The sequence below is a fragment of the Schistocerca americana genome, chromosome 1, assembly GCF_021461395.2.
Source record: "Schistocerca americana isolate TAMUIC-IGC-003095 chromosome 1, iqSchAmer2.1, whole genome shotgun sequence".
NCBI lineage: Eukaryota > Metazoa > Arthropoda > Insecta > Orthoptera > Acrididae > Schistocerca > Schistocerca americana.
Window position 1 is genome coordinate 346,599,105 of NC_060119.1, and position 24,170 is coordinate 346,623,274.

Genomic DNA, 24,170 nt, shown 5'->3' on the forward strand with positions numbered 1-24,170 from the left:
GACAGCATAGGTTTGTCGAAACCAGTAATAGTAATAAAAAGAATTACTAATGATTTGGCAAACTTGATTCTTAAAGAATAATAATACTGAGAATATCTTTGGAGCCATCAATGCTGCTCATCAGTATTTCTAGTATTGACAGTATGCCAGTACCCACCCTTAAGAAATCAGTACATTAATAGATTGACAATAATACTGAAAGTGTGAGAACCCCTATTTACATGAAACCCTGAGCAGTGTGACAGTGGCCGCCATGAGGTATGACGCAAACACGAGATGCCCTGTCAACAGCTGACTAATGACAGAACTGCTAACATTACCACAACCCAGTGATGCGAAATGTATCCAAGAAAATGATGGTCAACAACTAGTTGCAGAACTATTCATCCCACTTGCTGTGTTCAGTGTGTGAAGCTAACATTAAGGAGCAAACTGAGACAGAAATCATTGCTAAAAGCAGACTGTAATATCTTGCTTTGATTGGTTACATGAAATTACCCTCACACTGGCTTCACAAGCTGACACATTACAGGTTAGAGGTTATAGGTGACACAGGCACAGCATACAGAAATAAAGTATACTATTTAAGAGGAATAAATTTTTTTTTTTTGTGTATGTGCCTCCACTGATTGCAAACTGCATTGTCCAAAAGAGGATAGATACTGCTCATTTCAAACCAGTTGAACTTTGCAAGCTGGTTGAGCTACTGGAAGCAGTAATAAGTTCCATAACCATATCTTAGAGAAAATCTTCATTATTCCATGCTTCGTCAGTTACTTTGTATGCATCACAGTAGTCCTCCAGTCCATTTCACTGACATTTTCCTGGCTCTGAATAGTTAGTTCTCAACTTCACTCACAGTAAACTTTTTTTATTTTCGTGAGTAACATATTCTTTCTTCTGCATCCAGATAAGTTCAGTTGTGTTAAAGTGCCAGTGATAAGGTGGCAGTCTTATGACTCTATGTCTGTGTTTATAAACTACCTCATAAATAACATACATTGGAATTGTGGCTTATGAAGTGACAAGAGTTCTAATAATGTACTTTTTTCAGTGTGTCACTCACAGTTACTTTTGTGTTTCCATAACCACTGAATATTGTCTTCCTTTTGAGAGGACAGGATTAGAACCTTATCCTTGTAAACTAAATGGTACGAAGCATTGTAGAAAAAAATTGCTGATGGCAACATTTTTGTGAACCAATTTTGTAATAACTTAAAGTTGAACAAATATATTTCAAGGAAGACGCAATACATGAAAGTCACAGATCAAGTAAACAGAGTAAGACATGTGTACACTTTAACAGTCAAATCATAACTGAGTCCAAGTCTAGTGGCCGCTGGCTGGCTGGCGGCTTAGGTGGCGGTGCGGCTGGATGGCTGGCAGACAGCGCTGCTTGTAGAGGACGCGTGTAACTGTGCGGTGGCACTTCGAAAGATCGGCGACTCACAACATTTTTTCCCCCTTTGAATGTTTTGCACAGGTCTTGATGGAGGTGGCCTGTAGATTGCTAACGTCCATAGGTGTTGTTTGAAGGGCCGTAAAGTCTCGAGGAGGCGGCTTGCTGTACGGTCGGAAGTGCCCCCAATGATAACGGGTCGAGATGACAGGAGACGTGGGTGTCGAATCTGCTGGGGCCCCGTGCACCAATCTGCCTGTTGCGGCAAGTCCTGTTGTTATAACAGGAGACATGGACGATGTGTCCGCGTCCGTAGGAGAAGGAGACGAGTAGAGTTGCTCCAGCAGATGATGGTCATCTGGTTCCTGCATGGGCACGTCTCCTGGTGGCGTCAGTTCTTGTGCTGGCACCGATATGATGATGAGAGGACTGTGTTGTTAGTAATGAGAGATTCCAGTATCCCAAGCGTCAGGTAGAGCCGAAGGTGGTGTAGCGGCATCCGGAACAGGCGTTGCCGGCACACAAGGCCGAAGCTGGTCCGAATGACACACTGCAACACCTGTGTCCATCTGGATTTCATACAGGCGTCGGCCACGGTGTCGTAAGATGCAGCCAGGACTCCATTTTGGCCGCCTGCCATATCCCCGTACCCGTACAAGGTCGTCGGCGGTGAACTGTCCAAGCAAAGGCACCCACAGCCGTGAGGTGGAAGGCCGCAGAAGATGAAGTAGTGTGTGGGGCTGTCGGCCATGTAAGAGCTCAGCTGGGCTGTGGTCGCCCATGGGGGTGAAATGGTAAGAAGCCAGAAATTGGAGAAGCGCATCATCAGCAGAAGAAGTCAGGAGTTTCCTCATCTGAGCCTTAAATGTGCGGGCCAGTCGTTCAGCCTCACCGTTTGACTGTGGATGGAATGGAGGGGCCGTGACATGCATGACGCCGTGACGGGCACAAAAATCCCCAAAATCGGAAGAGGCAAATTGCGGACCATTATCAGACAAAGATGACTTCGGGGTAGCGGCCTGTGACGCACAAAGGCTGCAGGCAGCGACCATGTGTGCAATTTCAGTTTCGATGCCGGGCCAGTACACATGACAGCGCACCAGAGATTTTGTGTGAGAGGCACCCCAGTGCCCTTGGTGAAGGAGGTGCAAGACTGAAGCACGCAAAGACGCAGGTACCACAACATGCGGCGAAGCATTTTCGGTGGAATGGAGGATAACACCATCCCTAGCCATGAGGCGGTAATGCAAAGCGTAGTAGTTCCGCAACGGATCATAAGTCTTAGCGGATGGATGATCTGGCCAACCCTTCTGAATATAGCGGAAAACCCGGGAGAGGGTAGGGTCAGAACCCGTAGCAGCCGCCAGCCGGTCCCCGGTGATGGGGAACCCGTTCACAACCCACTGTTCGGCAACATTCAGGTGGAAACACAAACGTTCGTCCCTATCGAATGCCAGATCAGCACCCATGGGAAGGCGAGACAGTGCATCAGCATTCGCATGTTGAGCCGTCGTCCGGAAATGAATATCATAATTGAAACGAGACAAGTAAAGGGCCCAACGCTGGAGGTGGTGTGCAGCCTTGTTGGGAAGTGACGTTGATGGATGAAACAAGGAAACAAGTGGTTTGTGATGTAACAAGATGAAATTTGGATCCATAGAGAAAAACACCAAACTTATGAAGAGCATAAATAATGGCCAAAGCTTCTTTTTCAATTTGAGAATACTTTTGTTGGGCAGCTGTGAGCGTTTTGGAGGCATAAGCAATGGGTTGTTCAGAACCGTCAGAAAAACGGTGCACAAGGACTGCACCGACCCTGTATTGAGAGGTGTCCGTGGCAAGAACAAGATGTTGGCCAGGTCGATAAGTAGCCAGGCACGGGGCCTGTTTCAGCATAGTCTTCAATTTCTGGAAAGCTGCATCACATGACGCGGACCAGTGAAAAGTGCAACAGCTGAGCCACTGAAGCAGCAGACGGTAAAAACTTGTGATAGTATGCTATTTTCCCCAAGAACGCCTGCAGTTCCTTAACAGATAAAGGGTGAGGAAGGACATCGATCGCAGCAACAGTTTGCTGAAGTGGACGAATACCATCCCGAGAGAGTTGAAACCCCAAGTACGTGATAGATGCCTGAAAAAATTTTGAGTTCTGAAGATTACACTTAAGACTGGCAGTCTGAGAGACATGAAAAAGTGTGCGGAGATTTTGAAGATGTTCGTCAGTGGTGGAGCCAGTGACAACAATGTCGTCCTGGTAATTTATACACCCAGGGACAGTGAGCAATAATTGTTCCAAGAAGCGCTGAAAGAGAGCAGGTGTGCTGGCAACCCCGAATGGCAATAGTTGGTATTGATAGAGGCCGAAAGGCGTGTTAAGGACCAGAAACTGCCGGGAAGCAGTGTTGAGAGGAGGTTGAAGGTAAGCTTCTGACAGGTCAAGTTTAGAAAAATACTGGCCTCCAGCAGTTTAGTGAACAATTCTTCAGGTCGAGGCATAGGGTAAGTGTCGCTAAGGCATTGAGCATTTACAGTGGCTTTGAAATCGCCACAGAGACGAATATCACCATTTGGCTTAGCAACGACGACAGGAGAGGACCACTCACTGGAAGTGACAGGAAGCAAGACCCCTGAAGCAGTGAGACGATCCAGCTCCCAGAATGAGATTTTCACTCTGCAGCGGAGTGTGTGCTGATATGAAACTTCCTGGCAGATTAAAACTGTGTGTCCGATCGAGACTCGAACTTGGGACTTTTGCCTTTCGCGGGCAAGTGCTCTACCATCTGAGATACCGAAGCACGACTCGTGCCCGGTCCTCACAGCTTTACTTCTGCCAGTATCTCGTCTCCTACCTTCCAAACTTTGCAGAAGCTCTCCTGTGAACGTGGCAGAACTAGCACTCCTGAAAGAAAGGATACTGCAGAGACATGGCTTCGCCACAGCCTGGGGGATGTTTCCAGAATGAGATTTTCACTCTGCAGCGGAGTGTGCGCTGATATGATCCAGCTCCCGTTTGACCTGATCACGAAGGGCCACAGGAATGGGCCGAGCCCGAAAAAACTTAGGGCGAGCAGTGGGTTTGAGCATGATACGAGCTTCAAAGTCGTTTGCTCGGCGTAACCCAGCAGAAAAAAGGGATGAAAATGTCGTCAAGGAATCCAATTGAGCATAAGGAATAGCATCAGAGACGATATTGACAGTCATCTATGGAGAACCCAAAAACGCGAAATGCATCGAAACCAAAAAGATTCTCCACGTTACTATGGTTGACCACAAATATGGGAACAGTGCGAACGACAGATTTGTGAGATACCTCAGCATCAAATTGTTCCAAGAGAGAAATCTTCTGTTTATTGTAAGTTCATAATTGCCTAGTGACAGGTGACAGGATTGGGGAACCCAAATGAACATAGTCTGAGAATTGATGATAGTGGCAGCAGAACCAGCATCCACCTGCATGCGAATATCTCGACCAAATATTTGGACAGTGAGGAATAACTGAAAAGGAAGAAGTACCATTGAGAGACAACACAGAATCAGAATTAGCGTCATGTTCATGAACATCATGTATGCAGTCGAATTTGCAAACGGATGACACATGACCCCTCTTTTTTTTTTTTTCATTTGTGACACACGGCCCAACGTTGTGGACAATCTTCTTGTGAATGTTTCGTAAAACACCGCGTACATGAAGGACGTTGCCATGGGTTTTGCTGCAGTTTCTTAGAGGGTTGTTTACGGTTAGGCCGAAGCTGTGCTTGGGAGCGTACTGCGGCCACGTCGGCCGGCGGGGACACGCCACACGCTTCGTCAACATCGCACAGAGGTTGTATTTCCCCGACGTCGCCCCATGCCTCTATTTGCGCTCCAGCGGCGCGAGAAATTTCAAAAGACTGAGCGATGAATAGGACTTCATCTAGAGTCGGATTTGCCAACTGAAGGGCACGTTGCCTTACTTTGTTGGGCGCCGATCGGATAATAGCATCCCATACCATGGAATCGGCGTAGGATTCTTTGTGAACTTCAGTAACAAATTGACACTTTCTACTGATGCCATGAAGTTCAGCAGCCCAAGCGCGATAGGATTGATTCAGTTGTTTTTGACAACGATAAAAGGCAACACGAGAGGCTACCACATGCGTTTGCTTTTGAAAATAGATGGACAGAAGTGAGCACATTTCAGCAAAGGACAAAGACGCAGGATCTTTCAAAGGAGCCAGTTGCGACAACAACCGATACATTTGAAGTGAAATCCATGAAAGGAACATGAAATGCCAAGAAGTGCTGTCGAAGACGGTTTTCGTAATCAGACCAGTCTTTCGTTGTAAGGAGGAAAAGTAGGTAGAGACAACAACGAGAGACGCCCCACATTTGATGCCGCGATGAAATCCTGAATCGCATTTGTGAGAAGCGTTTGCTGTTCTATGAGACCTTGCAATAGTTGCTCTAAAGTAGCCATGGAAACATGTGGGCCAACGAGGGAAAAGAAAAATCACTACCTTGTTGCCAATTGTAATAACTTCAAGTTGAACAAATATATTTCAAGGAAGATGCAATACATGAAAGTCACAGATCAAGTAAACAGAGTAAGACGTGTGTTCACTTTAACAGTCAAATCATAACTGAGTCCAAGTCTAGCGGGCGCTGGCTGGCTGGCTGGCTGCTTAGGTGGTGCTGCTGCTGCATGGCTGGCAGACAGCACCACATGTAGAGGACGCACGTAACTGTGCAGTGGCACTTTGAAAGATCGGCGAGTCACAACAAATTTAAAAATGTTTCACAGTTCCTTTCTTCATGGTACTCTGACGTTATCTTGGATCTGAAAAGCAGCTGACAGCCATGAATAAACCCATGGTAGATACCAGCATGTAAAAGAGTAATTCTGCCACCTTTGCCTTTGGGGAGTGCCATACCTTCTCCTTTGCCATCACTCCAACCTTTTATAAGAGTATGACGTTTCGTCTATCCAAACAGTGTCCATGAAATTAATGTCTGCATTGGTATGCGACTATGTCTTCTTGTTTCACCAACATTTTATGACCTGAAATATTTTTATATTAAAAAAAAAAAAAAAAAAGAAAAAGAAAAAAACCTCTGCAGAACCTGTCGCAATGACAGTTTGTTGCCTTCAAAAACTTCGAGCTCGTGCAATGTCATATGCAGCTGATCTAATGTAGACCAATTTCGATTATGATGGTAATTGTATAAGTGGTGCTGAATTGCTTCTTGTGCCAAAAGATCCAGATTAGTTACAAGTTTCTGATTACTTCTTTTCTTGCCTGGTGTACGAAGATGAGGGTCCAGCATCACACCTTTCCTTCTCATATTTTTCTTTACCAGTACAAAGTACAATCACTTCACTAACCAGAACCATGGCTGTTTTTTGTGCGAATACTCTGTAAACCAGTTAGAGAGGTCTCCTATTTTATGCCTCTCTATCAAATATTCTCACACATTGCACACGTGTTGTCGCGATTGTCATTAAAACATAATTCTTTTCCCAGTTTTCTATGCTGATGTGTTTCCATCCTAAATCCTGAGTCTGCCTCTTTGCATTCACATTTCATCAGAGATGATAAGTGTGCATGCACGCGCGCACACACACACACACACACACACACACACACACAGTGTCATTACCTCATACCTTGTACCAGTAAAATATAATTGACTCGGAGAGTGTGCCTATGTTATGTTATGTTATCTCTGAAGGAAGAATTGTTCAGAAGCTCAGCAGTCTTCTCAATCTTGTACATTTGTCTATTGAAAACTCAGTGTCTCAACTGTTTGGTGATTTTTTTTTTACCTTAACTCTCTTGATTATTTATATTTTTCCAAGGACTTTTCATTACTGTTTTTGAATTTAGCAATATATTAATTACCATCTTGGTTTTGGAGGCCATTATTTGTAGCCATTCAGCAATCCATTACATGTACCCCATGTAACCACTTGTTGACCCTTTGACTGCTGTGAACAAGTTATCTCGTCATGCTCCGCCACTCCCCTGGTGCTGAGAACATGTTTAAATGCAACCTATGGGGTTTTCCTAAGTGCTATTGATATGTTTTTGCATTTCATTCCACTGACCCTATAACTGCTGCAGATGTTTTACTTCCATATATCAGTGGAAAAAAAAATTGAGAACATATCGTAAAGCATATGTGCCTCTTTGTGTGCTATCATTTGCAGAAAACATCATCCTTCTCTCTTGAGCCATTTATGAAATATGATTGTTGTTATGGCACCAGGATTCCTAGTGTGCAGGGACGGACTTTGGCACATTGTGCACAACTGCCTGCCTGATATAAAAGCCAATAATTTGAGAACAAAATGAGACATTGTTCTGCTCTCAATTTGAAGTAAAATATCGATATGTTATCTACAATTCATACACAGAAATGTGTGAGCTAAAATCAAATATACACAAAAAAACTTATGCAATGCGAATTTGCAGACTGAGAATTTTAACATTTCAGTAAGTTTCACATAGCTAAATTCTCATAATTACATTAGTACCTACCTTAACAAATTAAAAAACTGTAGTTTTCTCAAAGAAACAAGGCTGAATTAATTTATCATCATTTGATAATTATTTTGCAATGATCTGGCCTGCAGTTGAGGATATTAGTCAAACCATTGAGCTTTTTTGCTGCCTTAAGAGGAAAATGTAATAATGGCTTTGTCACTAAAAAGATTGTTAAGTAATTTTCATGTACAGTTGTTGATTCACTTGTACTGATTCTTTGTGCTCCTTTCAGGAATACCAAAAAGGCAATCATTCTCTTGTTGTAGAGAATGCAGAGATGAATAATGTTGTGTACATGTTTAAATGCCAAGATTCTACTCTTACTGTCAAAGGCAAGATAAATTCAGTTGTGTTGGACTCTTGTAAGAAAGCATCAATTGTTTTTGACAACTTGGTGTCATCAATTGAATTCGTGAATTGCCAGTCAGTTCAAATGCAGGTAAATGTTATTTATTAACGTCATCTTATTTTTAAATTTACAAATGAAACATAATGCAATTCATGAAAGGTGTGTGAAATATGCACTGAATATAAATTCTTGACTAAAGAGCTTTTTAAGTTATCATCAGTTTTGTTATTTGCATGTTGGAGAAAAAACACATCACATGTATGCTTTACCTCTACACTAGTGTACAGAGAAGTTGTTATTACACTTTACGAGCCAGTTACATTGTAACTTGGTCTGTGTGTCTCATGAATATAGAAATGGTAATGATAAGTGAAAAACCGAAAAATGTTTGTTACGTTGACCTGGTGTAGAACAGTGCTTTTGAATGTTCCTTTGGAATTATGTTACTCTTAAATGTTAGAGATGCAGGTAATTGTTTGTAAATGAACACATTTTTGAAACTAGTCACCATTAAACATAATATGCAGTGTGACAATAAGATGTGAAATGGCAGTTCAGTGGTAATTAGGGTGGAAAAGCTCCCTGTTTGGTGATGTAAGTAGTATTGATTAAACAAAAAAATGTCATATCCAGATATTCTGTCACATGTACAGCAGAAAGTAAAATTTTTGCCCAAGAATTTCCAAGTGGCTACTGTATCTAAGTATATAGTTCTTACAGGTAATGACTGGATTGTTTCATGTCAGCAGTGAAGTCTTGGAAATATGGATCCTGTGTGGGAAAAGGACAGTGCCATGCTTTGCTTGTCAACACAGCAATATGCTGAGTAGAGGGTTAAGCAAGTCATCATCTTTAGAAGTTCTCTCAAAGTTATTGTATGCAGTAATTGTATATTGGTTAGTTCAGTACAGCACACAGCCCTTATAATGTATGCCATTAAAATGCAGCATCTGAGGATATTTTAGTAGTCTCTCTTTCTATAGATTTGGGTATAGGTAGAAGGTTGCCCTTTTAATAGAGAAGAATACGGAGGGCAGCCACTCACATGTAGATGCTTAAAGTATGGCACATAAAAAAGTGCACCGTGCAGAGTTGCTACTAGGTTTTGAGCTACCATTCTTTTTCTGTTGTTAAGCACACTCACTCTCCCACACAAACATAGAGACAATCAAATGTATATTTATTATTAATAATACTGATGGCAGTGTTGTCTGATGGTTGCAATACTCATTCATATTGTTGGGGTGTAAGACGTGGCCTTTTTCTATGTATACACTCCACAAGCCACTATGAAATATAAAGCAAAGGGCACTTTCTAATGTACTGGTAATTAGGGCTTCTTCACATTTGATTCACATATATAGTATGGGAAGAATGATTTCTTAAATGCCTCTGTGCGTGCTGTAATTAGTCTAATCTTGCCCTCTCAGTCCCTGCTCGAGCAATACGTAGGGAGCTGTAGTATATTCCTAGATTCAGCACTTAAAGCTGGTTCTGGAAAGTTTCAAAGTTGGCTTTCTCAGGATAATTTCCGTCTTTCATCCAGACTGCAAGTTCAGTTTCTTCAGCATCAACATGTCTCTCCCATGCATCAGACAAACGTGACAATTCCTGTTGTCCTTCTTTGTATACTTGCAGTTCCTAAAGTATAGACAAAGAGAGTTGTACCAAACTGCTGCTGATACAACATTCTGCTGAGAATGTTTTAGGGCATTTGACTAACTGTTTTGTGGTTTTGACACAATGTCTTGTTTGCTTGAACACATTACAACCATTGTTCTATTCAGAAAGGATTCTAGCTCATACTGATTCATGAAATTAGATTTATCGACTGATCTTCATGCATCTGTAAGATCTCACCATGATGATGCAATATTGCAGAGACTGTCCAGTATTAGTACATATTTATGATGTTCACTTGAAATTGGAATATAAAAATACAGTGCCATATACAAAAAATGGTTATCTGACTTTTTGTCCTTCATTTAATGGTGCATTGGTTCCTCCACAATGATTTCACGTTACTTTTGGGCCTAAAGTCATGCATATTTTCCTCATCTGTATGTAGTGTCCTTTGGAGGAAAAACAGAAATTGGTGAATATTTAGTAGAGGAGTGTCTATTCCAAAAGACTGTTTCCTACACAGATTTATCCAAGTTTTACCTGATGTGTGAGGCATCGTGTAAACAGGGATATTCCACAAATCACACTTAATGCCTGGCAGAGGGTTCATCGAACCACCTTCACAATAATTATGTTATGCCACTCTTGGACAGCGCATGGAAAAAATGAACGCCTTTGTCTTTCCATGTGATCTCTGATTTCCCTTATTTTATTATGATGATCATTTCTCCGTATGTAGATTGGTGTCAACAAAATACTGTCATATTCAGAGGAGAATGTTGTTTATTGAAATTTCGTGAGAGTTTCTGCCACAGTGAAAAACGCCTTTGTTTTAATTATGTCCACCCCAAACCCTGCACATGTCAGTGGCACTCTCTCCCCTATTTTGCAATAATAAAAAGCATTGCTCTTCTTTGGATTTTCTGTATGAACTCTATTAATACTGTACTGATGTGTTACAGTGGTGGCATGAAACTTGCTATTATGCCTCCATATAGCTATGTTTATTTTTACTGATGAATATCAGGTAAATTTTGTCACGTAAAGAAAAAAATGATGGGTGTGATAATCTTCATTATATGTCTATGTGTTGTAAGGGTTTCCACACACTGCACTGTATTTTATGTTGGTCACAGTGTCCAGATGAAAACGAGAAGGGGGGATGAGCTGTTCTAGTATAGATGTTTAATGAAGGATGGCTAACCACAAGAAAACTACCACAAACTGCTGTTTTAGGAAAATATTTCCGTAAGCTGTGGTGCATGCAGTGTGGCATAACGGTTTGCATCTCTGGCTGATGTGCTGCAGGTCACCAGTTCAAACCTGACCAACAGCAATTGTTTGTTATTTAGCATTTGTCATTTCTGAAAGGTTCTTGAAATGTTTTATTTGAATGTTTGTATATTCTGGAGTAATCAAGGTTTGTGTAAATACAAGAATTCTGGAATATAACTGTTAAAATAGGTGCACTCTGTCCAGGAAGTGAGTTCTTTTCTATTGGTAAAGAGTGTTCGTTATGAAATCGCTTTCAGTGCTAAGTGTTGTACTTCATTGACACCCTGTTTTCAGATTTGGCCTTGATTGTGATTATGACATGACATTTTTTGGTGGCGACCCGGACATTTGAAAACATCTATGTGACTGTGGCTTCAGTTAGGCTACATAAAAGCCATCGCCTACACAGACAGGAACACAAGCAGTACATCATTTCCAGGGTCCATATATTCAGGGTACCAATGGATTGCAAGCCAACAGTAAGTCAGCTGCACATCAGCATCCATTGGTGTGATCTGGAGAGATTCTTGTCAGGGCTCAACAAAATGGCTGAAAAGATTTGATCGAATCACCCAGTGCAGCAGGTGGGATGATATGATGTGTTTGCAAATGTGTAATTTTACTTGAATGACACAGCCCGGCAGTGATCAGGAAGAGAAGCTCAAGCCGGGAAAGATTCCAAGCCAAAGTGAAGAAAATGTTGGTGACAGTCACAGCTAGTGTGCGTAGCAGAGAACAATTGGAAAAACAGGCATGGGAAATGGTACAGCCCTACATGCAAAATGTTTGGGTCCTGTGGCACATTGTGAATCTGCATATGACAGAATCTGACAAAATCTTGTGCTTGCTGAAAAGAGTCACAGAAATGTACAAAGCTCTTCTGGTAGACAACAGAGGAATTCATCAAGTGACGCCAGTTAATCAAGAAAATGCTACAGAAGAAGAAGAATTGGATGAAAGAGATATGAGCAACTACTGAGTGTGGTCTCTAAGGCAGTTGTGGAAGACCACCATGAGCTCACCTCTCATAAGTGAGATAGCAAGAGAAGAGATAAAACAGTGTATAGCAGCCTGAAATGTCAGACTGAGTATGCAAGAGAGAGATCAGCCATAAATTTTGACCCCACACGTCAAGTGGTAATAGAGAATGCTGAAGAAGAGGTGTATCGTTCTTTAGGAGCAGTCTCCACCATTAGCTGATCACGCCATGAAGAATGAACTAGACCAACTCGGACTTCCGCTGCAATTGTCAAATAATAAAGCATCCGACCAATGTGGGTACAAGCAACTCCTCCATGAAGTACAATGCCACACAGAGAAACAGACATTTGGAGGAGAAATGTCGACCTGTTGCTATGTTTCCACTGTGGATGCCCTGGACACCTTATATACTACTGCAGACAAGTGTTTGAAGACAAGTGTTTGATGACCATTATGCCACAACAAATGAGCCATATAACAGTCCTATTCACACCACCCAACTGCAAATCACTATAGTCAACTCGTGGGATGAAGCCCATCATTGTACCCAGGACAGGGTTGTTCCCCAAGATCCCTTAGCTATTCTCCATCACTGTACAGAGGTACCGATCTCTGGCATACCCGTCAACTTCAAAAAACTAAGTGATACGACCGTGTATGGAGGCAAGGCCTCCACAGGTGCAAGTCCTCCGTGGATGTGAGTAACTGAGATGTCAGGAAATCACATTGACAACATCATTGGTGGCCAACCTGTCCTAACTCAAGTTGAGGCAGTGGATTCCCTATCATCATAAATTAAAGAAAACTGTTTCCTATGATACAGAATTTGTTGCGCTGAAGGTCACAAATGAGAAATACGTGCAGCCAACAGGAATGTATCTTATTAGAAGAGCTATCAGTGCAGAACATGGCATTCAAATTCATTGTTTTAGCAGACTGTAGTCATGATGTTATTCTGAGATGGGAAGTCTTGCAGGTACTACATGCAATCATAGACTGTGGAAGGTCAGAGCTCTAAATTGTGAAGCTGTTCCAGTGAGCATGCCTAATGAAGATTGCTCTGGGTGGGTGTTTGTCATTAAAGACATTGATATTCTGCTATCATCATTGAGATGAGTTCCAATCATCACTCGAGATGCTCAGTTAAACTGTGAAGCTTTTGTTGATTACAAAGAGCTACTCAGGATTACTAAAGAAATCTACATGCTACTGAAGATCATAATTGTTGCCAGGTGCCAGGGAGAACTTTGGAACACTAATTGTAAACAGGAGCCACAATTCAGCCCTAAAGGTATGTGCTTAAGGACAGTCAAACCAATCTAGGGGGGTTGCTTAATGTTACTGACATAGAATTGTACTTCACTACTATCCTAGACAACACTGGGGAGGAACCTGCTGTAATTGAGATGGGGTGGAGGGTTGGCTATGATGTCAGGATGGCAGACGGAGCAGGACTGAAGCAGGGTAGCAGGCCAGTGGAGGCCCAGGAAGATGGAGCTGCCAAAATTAATATTTTCTTTTCTTCTCATACATTAGTACTGTGTCATTGTGAGCCAGCGACCATGCTTCCATTCCTCAGTAAGATGGCTGAGTGGCTGCACCATGCTTTTGCTTAGCTTTGCTGACTCTTGTGCTCAGTGCACGCCACGCGACTCTGTTGTGTCAATCACACTGCGTCAATGATGCTCGGAGATGGTTGGCAGTCCTGCTGTGGTAGCCAGCTCTGCGGTGGATGACTGCATCCTGATGGTCGTTGGTGTGGAGCATGGAGTGGCACCATCACTTTGATGGAAAACAGGTGCCCTGCAAGGGATGTCTCACACTGCCCCCTTGGGCAGGAGTCTGATTGCTGCTGGAGGGAGCCTGGAAGGCCCCCTGTGGTGTGGCACAAGTCCAGAGGGTGGGCTTAATCTTGGAAGCTGGGACTGCAACTGACTCTTGATCTCATAACTCCTACTGGAGGCTCCCTGTGATTCCCTCACCTGGTGTAGCACCCACATCCTAGTAGTGCTGCTGGGCTGCAAATGAAACTGCTTCAAAAATAACAGGTATTTTAAAACCTGTCTTACCAATGTTCCTCTTCTGGTTGTGTTCTCGGCGGCACCACTGAAACCTGCAGGTGGAGAAACCATTTTGCCTGTGCTGTGCATTACCACTGTGCTATGGATTCCATCAAGTGAGCTTGGCCTGTGTTACAGTAATTAAACAGCTTGGTTGCTATAACAGAAATGATAACACCCTGTGTTCACCAGCCACTTGCAGCTGCTGCAGTACTCCTCCATGTAGTCTTACAGATGTACTTATAAAATGATTGTAGCAGACACTACTACGAAACTGTGAGTAGGGTTGCCCTGCCGAAGAGCAGAGTTAGCAATTGATAGCCTTTCTGCTCAATTTTCAGATGCTTTCAGATCTGGTGCAGAGAAAAAACAGACCAAGCAACCGATTAACACTAGGAATTGTACACCAACTAACCAATACTCACATAATGTGCTGCCGGATGAACGACGGACAGTCCTGGAGGAAATGGAGAAGATACTGCAAGGTGACATCATTGAACCTTCAATGCGTCTTTGGTCCGCCTCTGTGGCCCTTGTGAAGGAGGAGGATAGCACATGGCATTTCTGTGTCGACTGCTAACAACTGAACAAAATCGTGAAGAAAGATGTCTATCCTTTGCTGCACATTGATGACACTGTAGACTACTTGAAAGAAGCAACGTATTTCTCAACTATAGACATTTAAACAGGCTACTAGAGAACTGAGGTTGACAGAGAAAAGATTGCATTCACTGCTCCTGATGGCCTCTATGAGTTATACTGTTTGGATTGTGTAACGCACCAGTCAACTTCGAACATACGATGGACGAACTTCTTCGAAACTTTAAATGGATGATGCATATTTGCTATCTGGATGATATCATTTTTTCAAGGAACATCTAAGCCACCTGACAACTGTGATGAAATGTGTTCAAACTGCTGGGCTGCGTATAAATCTGAAAAATTTCCTTCTTGCTGCTCAAGAAATAAAAATTTTGGGACATCTAGTGAATCCGTATCCATGAGAAAATAAGAGAAGTTACATATTTTCTGACTCCTTGGCATATTCATGATGTGAGATGTTTTATTGAAATGTACTCATACTACCAGCAGTTCATTAATGACTAATGTGCTAATGTACGTCCCGTGGAAGAACTACTGCAGGGAGACGGTAAACTTTTCTGAAATAAGGTGCCAGATTGATCTTTCATCGTGCTTGTGGAAGCACTAACATTTTCTCCAGTCCAAGCATTGTATGCTGAGAATGCCGAGACAAAACTTGACTGAGACACTAGCAATTATGGGATAAGGATAGTTCTAGTGCAAAGTTAGGAAGTGGTTTTCAGAGTAATCTCAAGCCTGAGATGAACTACTCTACAACCAAGAAAAAGTGCCTTGTTGTTAGGGCCATCAAAGAGTTCTGGCCACATTTGTTTGCCAAACCATTTGATGTTGTGGTGGACCACCAATCTCTGTGCTGGCTGCATAGCCTGAAGGATCCATCGGGTTGACTAGCAAGATGGGAACTGAGGCTTCAGGAGTATGATGTCACAGTGGTATACAAAAATGGGTGCAAATGCAAGGCACATGGATGAAATCTCAATTATTTCTCCATTAAATGATATTGCTGCTGAACAGAAGATAGACCCAGCACTGCAGAAAACCATAGAAGCCTTGAAGAATGAGGAACGGATCAAAGGAGAATTCCAATTAATAAACAGAGCTTTGTGTTATAGAAACTATGATAGAGTGGGGCCAAATGGTCGCTTATCATCCCTGCTCATCTACATCCAACTACACTGGAGTTCTTCCACTGCACTGCAACATCTGGTCACATGGGATTCATGAAGCCCGTAGGCGGAACCAGATGCATCTATCACTGGCCAGGACTCTACTGATCTGTGAGATACTACGTGAGCCACTGTAAGCATTGCCAGCAAAAGAACCATGTGCCACAGTAACCTGTGGGGCATATGGTACCAATCTCACATGCAGCAGCGCTATTCCACTGAATTGCAGTTGACCTCGATTGGTGGTCCCTAAGGTCAGAAAATGGAAAATTAATGAATAATTATCTACACTCACAGTGGGTTTCTTCGCAAAGAGAAGAACAAGGGCTTCCTAGTTTCTGAGTTGACAGAAGCTGATTGACTTTAGCAAACTCATGTTTTTCATCTGGCCGTTTCCAACCCCAGCAATCTAATACAGATTCTTGCACATGTAGCCCTTATGAAGTGACTGTTGTGCTGTGTTGTGTTGTGTAGTAAAGTAATGCACCTCTTTATGTGTGGTGAAGCAGTTCTTGGCCCATCACAGGCAACGCCAGATACTCCTCCTGTTCCTCAGAGAATGACAATGGTACAAATTATGGAGTGAAGCAAGAAAAATAATTAATGATGTCACTGAATATAGTGAACAACAGACGAAAAATAGAATTGCTCCACCTTCTCTCTTAGCTGACAAAATCAACAGTAACTTACAGAGGGGCAAGCTTCAACTCTGTGAGAAGAATTAACAGCTTTTGTAAAGACAATCAGGAAATCACAAGAAGCTCCTGGCAAAAACAGGAAAATTTCAGTTAAACTTTTGAACTTGACAGTGCTTTGACACTGCCTTTCCCTTTGTCTGAATTTCTTAAGTAGTCATGTATGGCAAGTTCTGGTTGAAAATTACAAATTACTTAAGAGGAGATGACTCACCAAAAGTCAGAAGGACTGCATTGTGCTGGCTCACGGTGTGTATACTAGGGTGAGAGGGGGTTGTCAGGTCGCAGGTCGGGTGGGGTGAGGGAAATGGAGAGAGCAGGAGGCAGGAAGTGTGCTGGGAAGTGGCTCATGGGAGAGTGGGGAGTGTCTCTGGGCTAGCTAGGGGTCCAGGTAGAGGGGGCGGTGGCAAGTCACATGATTTCACAGACTAGGGTGAAGGTGTGAGATAACAGCACACAACTAGCTGATGGGGGGCAAATTGGCCAGGGGATGGTGTGCGCGCGCCCACACACACACACACACACACACACACACACTCACACTCTTGTGTGTTGTGGGGGAGGGGGGCAGCGGTTTAACTTAGGTTTAGGCCAGGAAGGTTATGGGGGTGGAGGATGTGCTGTAAGGATAACTCCCTTCTGCGCAACTCAGAAAAGCTTGGCGGGGGGGGGGGGGGGGGGGGATCGAGATGGCACAGGTAGTGAAGCAGCCGCATTGAAATCTCCCATGTTATGCTCTGCTCATGTTGTGCCACTGTGTGGACCAACTGTTTTTGGCAACAGTATGGCAGTGACCATTCATTCTAGTTGACAGCTGGTTGGTTGTCGTACCAATGTAAAATACTGTGCAGTGGTTGCAGCAGAGCTGGCATATAACATGGCTGCTTTCACAGGTGGCCCGGCCTCTTATGGGGTAGGATAAAACTGTGGAAGGGCAGGAGTTCGTGGTGCTGGGTGAGTGGTTGAGCAGGTCTTGCATCTGAGCCTTCCACAAGGATATGATCCCTGTGGCAGGGGATTGTGAGTGGGAGTGGGATAGGGATGGACTAGGATGTTGTGGAGGTTGGGTATGCATTAGAATGCCCCCATGGGAGGGATTGGAAGTACCTTGGGTAATATCCCTTTGCCATTCCCATCCACAATACCCTGCCACAGGAAGATCCAGATGTAAGACCTTCCCAGTCGACCCACTCAGCACAACCTACTTCAGTCCCATCACAGGTTTGTCCTACCCTCATGAGAGGCTGGGCCACCTATGAAAGCAGCCATGTTATATACCAGCTCTGCCACAACCAACCAGCTGTCAACTAGAATGAATGGCCACTGACAAACTGTTGCCAAAAGCGAGGTGGACCACCCAGTGGCACAAATGCAGCAGAGCACACAACATGCAAGATTTCATTGACTGACTGACTGTTTCCTACAGCTAGAAAAAGGAAGTGCATTCTGAAAGCTAGCCAAGTTCTGTACGTTTTGTTTGTGTGTCTATAAATGACGCAGTGCTTCTGCCTTTGTGAGTTATCTCTTGTATTCCTAAATAATTTGTTACTTAAGTATTCATTTTGTTTGTGTGTGCAAAAGAATTTCTTGCCATGCAGTAGGCGACTAAAGCTGAAATAATGAAGTTGATTTTTTGTAAAAAAAAAAAAAAAAAGAACCTGTAGTAAAGTCACTTGGTTGGTATGCTGAAGGTAGTTGGCATGAGTCCTGCCACATATCTTTATGTCCTTTTTTTTTAACATCATAATAGAAATGGTGGTTTCGAAAAGTCAATCTTTCCTCTGGGGACCTCTCCTTGTTACTTGTAACTATACAATAACTGCAAATAATGCAGCCATATTTTTTGACTTTTTAAAAAATATCTGCTGGGAGAACCAAGTTGGATACCTCTGACAGAGGTGTCTTGAGACACTCAAAACATTGACCTCTACATGGTGCAGAAGATTGCTCCCCGTCTGTGGAAACTTCAACTGGAACTCAAGGAAAAGATTGGCTGGACTTGGAGTATTACGTCTGTATGAAATATTTCTCTATCCATCTCACTCATGTGGGTTGAAGTGGTGAAATAAGAGGTCTTTACTGTTAGAGCATGGAGACATTATTGATTGGCAGTTGCATTTTATTGTAAAAATGAAAAATATTGAGGAAGCAGCCACTGAAATATTCCATCTGAATGAAACTTGGATAGACAGTAATGTGATGGTTGGTAAATATTGGCGGGAGAAGGATGATGTCAGCGTGATGGGGTGGGAAACCCAGTTTTGAAAGACTTATTATTGGAAGTGTTGTATCAGGTAAGGGATTCATCAGGGATACACAACAAAAATTGTGAGCTAAAGCCACAAAAGGTGATTAACGTGGTCAAGTGAACTCGGGAAACTTTGAAAGGTGGTTTGCAAATATGATTCTCCCAAATCTTCCTCCAAAGTCGGGTACTGTGGTGGACAGTGTTCAATACCATAATAGACAGGTGGGGGAAAAACACCCACACAGTATGATATGAAAGTGAGTATGTTGGAATGGCTGCAAAAGAGACATGTTGCCTGTAATGAGAGCATGAAAAGCAGGCCCTGTTCACTTTAAGTCAAGAACATAGACTTGCAAAAACCTAACGATCAATGAATTGGTAAAAGAGAGAGGGCACATTGTTGTCTGCTTGCCACCCTACATTTATGATTTGAGTGCGGCAGAACCGGCACGGCAAAAGTAACACGGTTGTTTAGGGAGTGTTTCATTTCAGGGGACATGTAAAAGACAACCTGTTAAGGCTGCAAATGAATCCCTTCTGTCAGTAATTGATGACAGCTGGGAAAGGGTCCTGCAGGAAGGCCCAACAAGTGGAACAAGATTAGTGGTGGTGAAATGGTGTTGCCAAACTATCAATACATAAAATCATTATTCATACTGCTGAATCAGCCAGTGGCAAGAATAATGAATCATGCGCAGGGACTGATTCTGAGTTACTTCTGTGTGTATGCAATTCGGCGTTATGTATGAGAATAACAATTTTCATAATTTTACTCATTCTTTTTTTATTCCATTGTGTTAAGGTTTACTACTGGTTCTTTTTAATTTCAAATTGTTCTGAGAACTGATGTGGAATTAGTAGCAGCAAGCACCAGTATTCAACATGAAACAACCAGTTTTGATTTCACAAATCCTGTGAGCTTTTATTACCCCATCTTGGCTTTTACTTATGTCGATGTGCCAAATGTAGTGGTTGACAGCTGTCACAGGAGCAGCAGCATCAGCAGCAGCTAACAGATGACACTGTCAGTGCTGCTTGGAGCACAGCTTGTATGTAAATGTAAATATGTTGCCAGCACTGTGTCATGTTTGTTAGGAGCTTGCTTCCTTCACTCCCCCCCCCCCACCCCCCCCCTCCTCCCCTCCCACAATTCTTTCTTCTTCTTCTTCTTCTTCTTCTTCTTCTTCTTCCAAGTAGACTTGTACCTCAGCAACTATTTTGTTATCAAACCTGTGCCAACTGCCAAAGCTCCAGAAATTGCGAAGTGCCTTGTAGAAGACATCATTTTGGAGCACGGAGCGCCCCATGTGAAGAACTGTGATCATAGATAAGTTTTCCAGTTGACACTAGTAAAAGAGTTTACACCTAATTGTGACATCATTCACTGGATGAAAACTGTCTACCATCTACGGATAATGACCTCACAGAACACTTTAATAAAAGATTGGAAGATAAGCTTTTGATGTATGTCAATGTCGAATGGAGATATTAGGATAGAATAGAGTCTGGTTGAAATGATAGTGGATACAATGTTCCTGGTTTAACTGGATGTATACAGGATGACTACATGAAACACCTAATCATTGGAACCATAGAAGCAAGGCAACTGATTTGCAGATGGACCATGGATACTCAGGAGGAAGACTGAGACAGCTAAAATAACAAGCACCAAACAGTGAGATACTGCACAGGAGACTTGGTATGAATTTTTATGCCTATGCAGAAAATGGGGACTATCAGAAAATAGAAAATGTACTAGTTTGGGACGTTTGTATCCTTTGTCCATTGTCGACGTCACATATGAAGTAGGGGATTATGACCCTGCATTGTTAAGACAAAAGCACAGAGACATTGCCCATGTCTTCCGCACACAGATCAGCTACGGTGCAGAGGCACAGATCGATGATGGGGACTCTTCGTTCAAGGAAACTGAAGATCATGAAACTTTGACAGGAGTGCTACTGTTGCTGCTTAATAAATTGAAGAGGATGTAATATCATGACTAAAACATGAGGATCCAACAGCGCTGCTATACAGACGACCATTGACAAGTTCTAGATCCAGAGTGCTGTAGTTGACTGCAATGAGAACTTCTGAAACAGTGGGTCACTGCTTGTCCGGGAGAGGAACAATGCTGTGAAATGGTGGCGCACACATTGTAACATTGTAGTTAGTGACTCTGGCTGGTGTGTTGCTGGTTGCTAGTTCATATCCGACCACCAGCAGTCATTTTTATTTACTGTTTATCATTACTGGAATGGTTGTGAAATACCTTATGTTTGTACATTGTGGTATATTCAATGTTTATGTAAATGGATGCACTCTCCATCCAGGAAGTCAGTTCTGTTCAAGCAGTTCCTTGTTGTTCATAAAAAAAGTTGCTTTCAGTTTTGTGTTCTGTGCTCCATTAATGGCCTGGCTTTTGGATTTTGACTTGAGTGTGGTTACAATTGGATAATATTTAATTTCAGGAATTGTTTTTGTCCGAACCAAAACTGACATCACTCCCTATATTGTATATTAACTGTTGCAGGCCATTATGATTACTGTAACTAAATAAAGACTGTAACATCACTGAAAATTAGAGCATTTGATGTGGAACAAAGACAGAGGATCACATTAGTGATGTCACTGTGTGTTCTATGTCCCTCCCTGTTTAGTATTCATCATGTACCTCCCTATTTAGCCATTAACCACTCAGTGTCATGTATACTGAATTGCTGGTGTACTGAGTAACAGATTTTGCAATTGTCTGCCTGTAGAGTATTATGTTGTTGTTTTTGTTGTCATCATCTCTTCTCACTAGAAAGTATAATATAAAAAGCCTCCTGACAAAATACAAATTTCCTTACTGTACTTCCTATTACATAATAAGCCATTCGAGTCTGGATGTATTCAACTTATATTAATGCCTGTCTGTTACTTTTAAAGGTGTTAGGTAAAGTACCGACAATAACCATTGACAAGACTGATGGCTGCCAAATGTACCTTAGTCCTGAATCACTGGATGTTGAAATTGTCAGTTCCAAATCATCAGAGATGAATGTAATGGTGCCTAAGGGAAATGGTGACTATGTAAGTATATATGTTGGTTGTATATTAAACACAGACTTTTGTTAAAGGGTTAATGAATATACACCATGTCAGTTATCCCCTCTGAGCTCAGAAGAACAATTACAATTGTAGTATTCTGTGTAGTAGAGTTCATAATGCAATATAGCTCACGACTCAAGAATTTTTTGTAAAGATGTGAAATTATTTAAGTTACATTAACACATCAGTCCAGTTGAATTATCACTTATTTTCGTTTTACCAACATTTCCGTAATCTTCCCAACAGATGCTACAGCGGAAATTGTATAGGCGTTTCTTATGTACATAGATCTGACTGAGAAGTTCATATTCAGAAACACTTGGTGTCGATGTCTTAAAATCTCAGTTCACAATTAAACTGATATGGGGGCAGGGGTGGCTTTTGGCAATGAGAAAATTTCAATTGAGTGATTATCAAATTTGGAGACTTGCTTAACAGATGAATTTGATGTGGTTTTAAGCACGTTTTATAAAATACTTAATCCTTTGAGTGACAAAATGCATGTCAGCATGTACTCTGTGGAAACAGTAATGAATAAAACTCCTTAACTTATTTCTAAATCCAACATGAGGCGTGGAGTGGTAAATATTCATACCAATGAATCAGAAGAAAATAAATTATACATGGTAGTTAAAGTGGCATACATATTTACCAATGTCACTTAAAAGGTTAATATACAGTTTGGCCCAAAATTATAGGGTCAAAATTTTACGTGTTTGAGAAGAACTATGCTGATTATTTGGAGGAATAGGCCCAATGTTTACAACTGAATAGTTCAGGCACTGTTAGGTCATGAACAAGCAATATGTATGAAACATATTATTGTAAAAGTTCTGTAAGACAAATAGTTGCCTGCCCCAATGAAGTTGATGAAACTAACTCGAAAAACAGTACCAATTGTGTGTGATGTGTCCATGATAAAGATTATCATTGTTTACAATTTGTGACTGGTTGTCCATGGCAAAACATTAGCCACTACAGGAACCTGAAGGAATGCAGTTAATGTATGGATAATGGAAGGAATGCCAGGACGAATGATCAGATATACAGGGAAAGAAGCAAAAGGCATCAATCATCCTGATTCTAATAAATTTCTTGCCTTTGGTAGACACAAAGAACTCGATAATTGGCCATCAACTTGGCAGTTATCACCTTGAACAGATGCTATAAGCTTTAATTGTTGTTAAAAAGTACAAGTTACTAGTAAAGCACTAAGAAACTAACTGGACATTTCCAACTACTAGCTTCTCATTCAAAGTACTTAGCTTAGGACACCCTACTATCTGTATAATTGTGACCCGACCGACGACACCATTTATAATTTTGCAATATGCAATTTCTTGCAGCCAAGATAAGCTTTGGACCCAGGAATAAAGCTAAACTGACTCAGAGCTTGATACTTCATCTTGGAGGTTATCAGGCACACAAGTATTAGTTCAGTGTGTATACAACCTGGGACAAGCAGAAGATCTGGAAAGTTTTTCATCAGGAAGAAAACTGGGAAAAACCGGGGAATTTTTTAGAATTCCTAGAGCTTTTCATTGTTTTAGTTTTCAGTTAAATTTTTGTAATTTTGGCTGTTGAGAACCAATACTCTAACAAAGGATATTACTGTGTCCTGCCACGGCAGAATAATAGTGCAACAATAAAACATGAAAGAGAGAAAAAAACAAACGAAAATAAAACTTAAGTTGCATGGGAAATGCACCATATACAACAACAAAACACAGTGCTCATACAAGGTGTCTAACAACAGCAAAATGTGTCAAAGGCCTTAGGAAGACTGTGCATGCTTCAGAACAACAAATTGCCTGTGATGAGCGTGACGTCACCATTGTTTATGTTAGATTCATCTGAGTAGTGCAAGCGGACTCATGCGCATGCACTGTTGAGTCACGTGTGAGTAGTATCTTCTCCCACTTCTGCCTACGGAAGTGTGGCTGTTAGCTGTACAAGCAGTAGCAGCAAGCAGACAGATACTGCCCAGAAAAATTTTACTGGCGTGTGCAAGCTACCAGATTCACACTTGCACAACAGGCCCTGATCAAGGGGGTGGGGGCAAACCGGGGTATCCACCCAGGGCAGCAGTTTGGGGGGGGAGCACCAAGTTCATATCTTAAGGAAGAAAACATTGTTTCACAAAGGACCTAGCAT

The 24,170-nt window shown here is 42.1% G+C and overlaps 1 protein-coding gene across 1 annotated transcript in view; it reads left to right on the forward strand.

The window, feature by feature from the left end:
- The window catches only part of LOC124599264 (adenylyl cyclase-associated protein 1), a 183,359-nt gene that overhangs the window by 148,593 nt on the left and 10,596 nt on the right, over window positions 1-24,170 (forward strand). Inside the window, exons 7-8 of the mRNA XM_047136063.1 lie at window positions 8,156-8,362; window positions 21,855-21,998. Of these exons, the coding sequence (XP_046992019.1) occupies window positions 8,156-8,362; window positions 21,855-21,998 (351 nt within the window). The remainder of the gene's footprint in view (window positions 1-8,155; window positions 8,363-21,854; window positions 21,999-24,170) is intronic.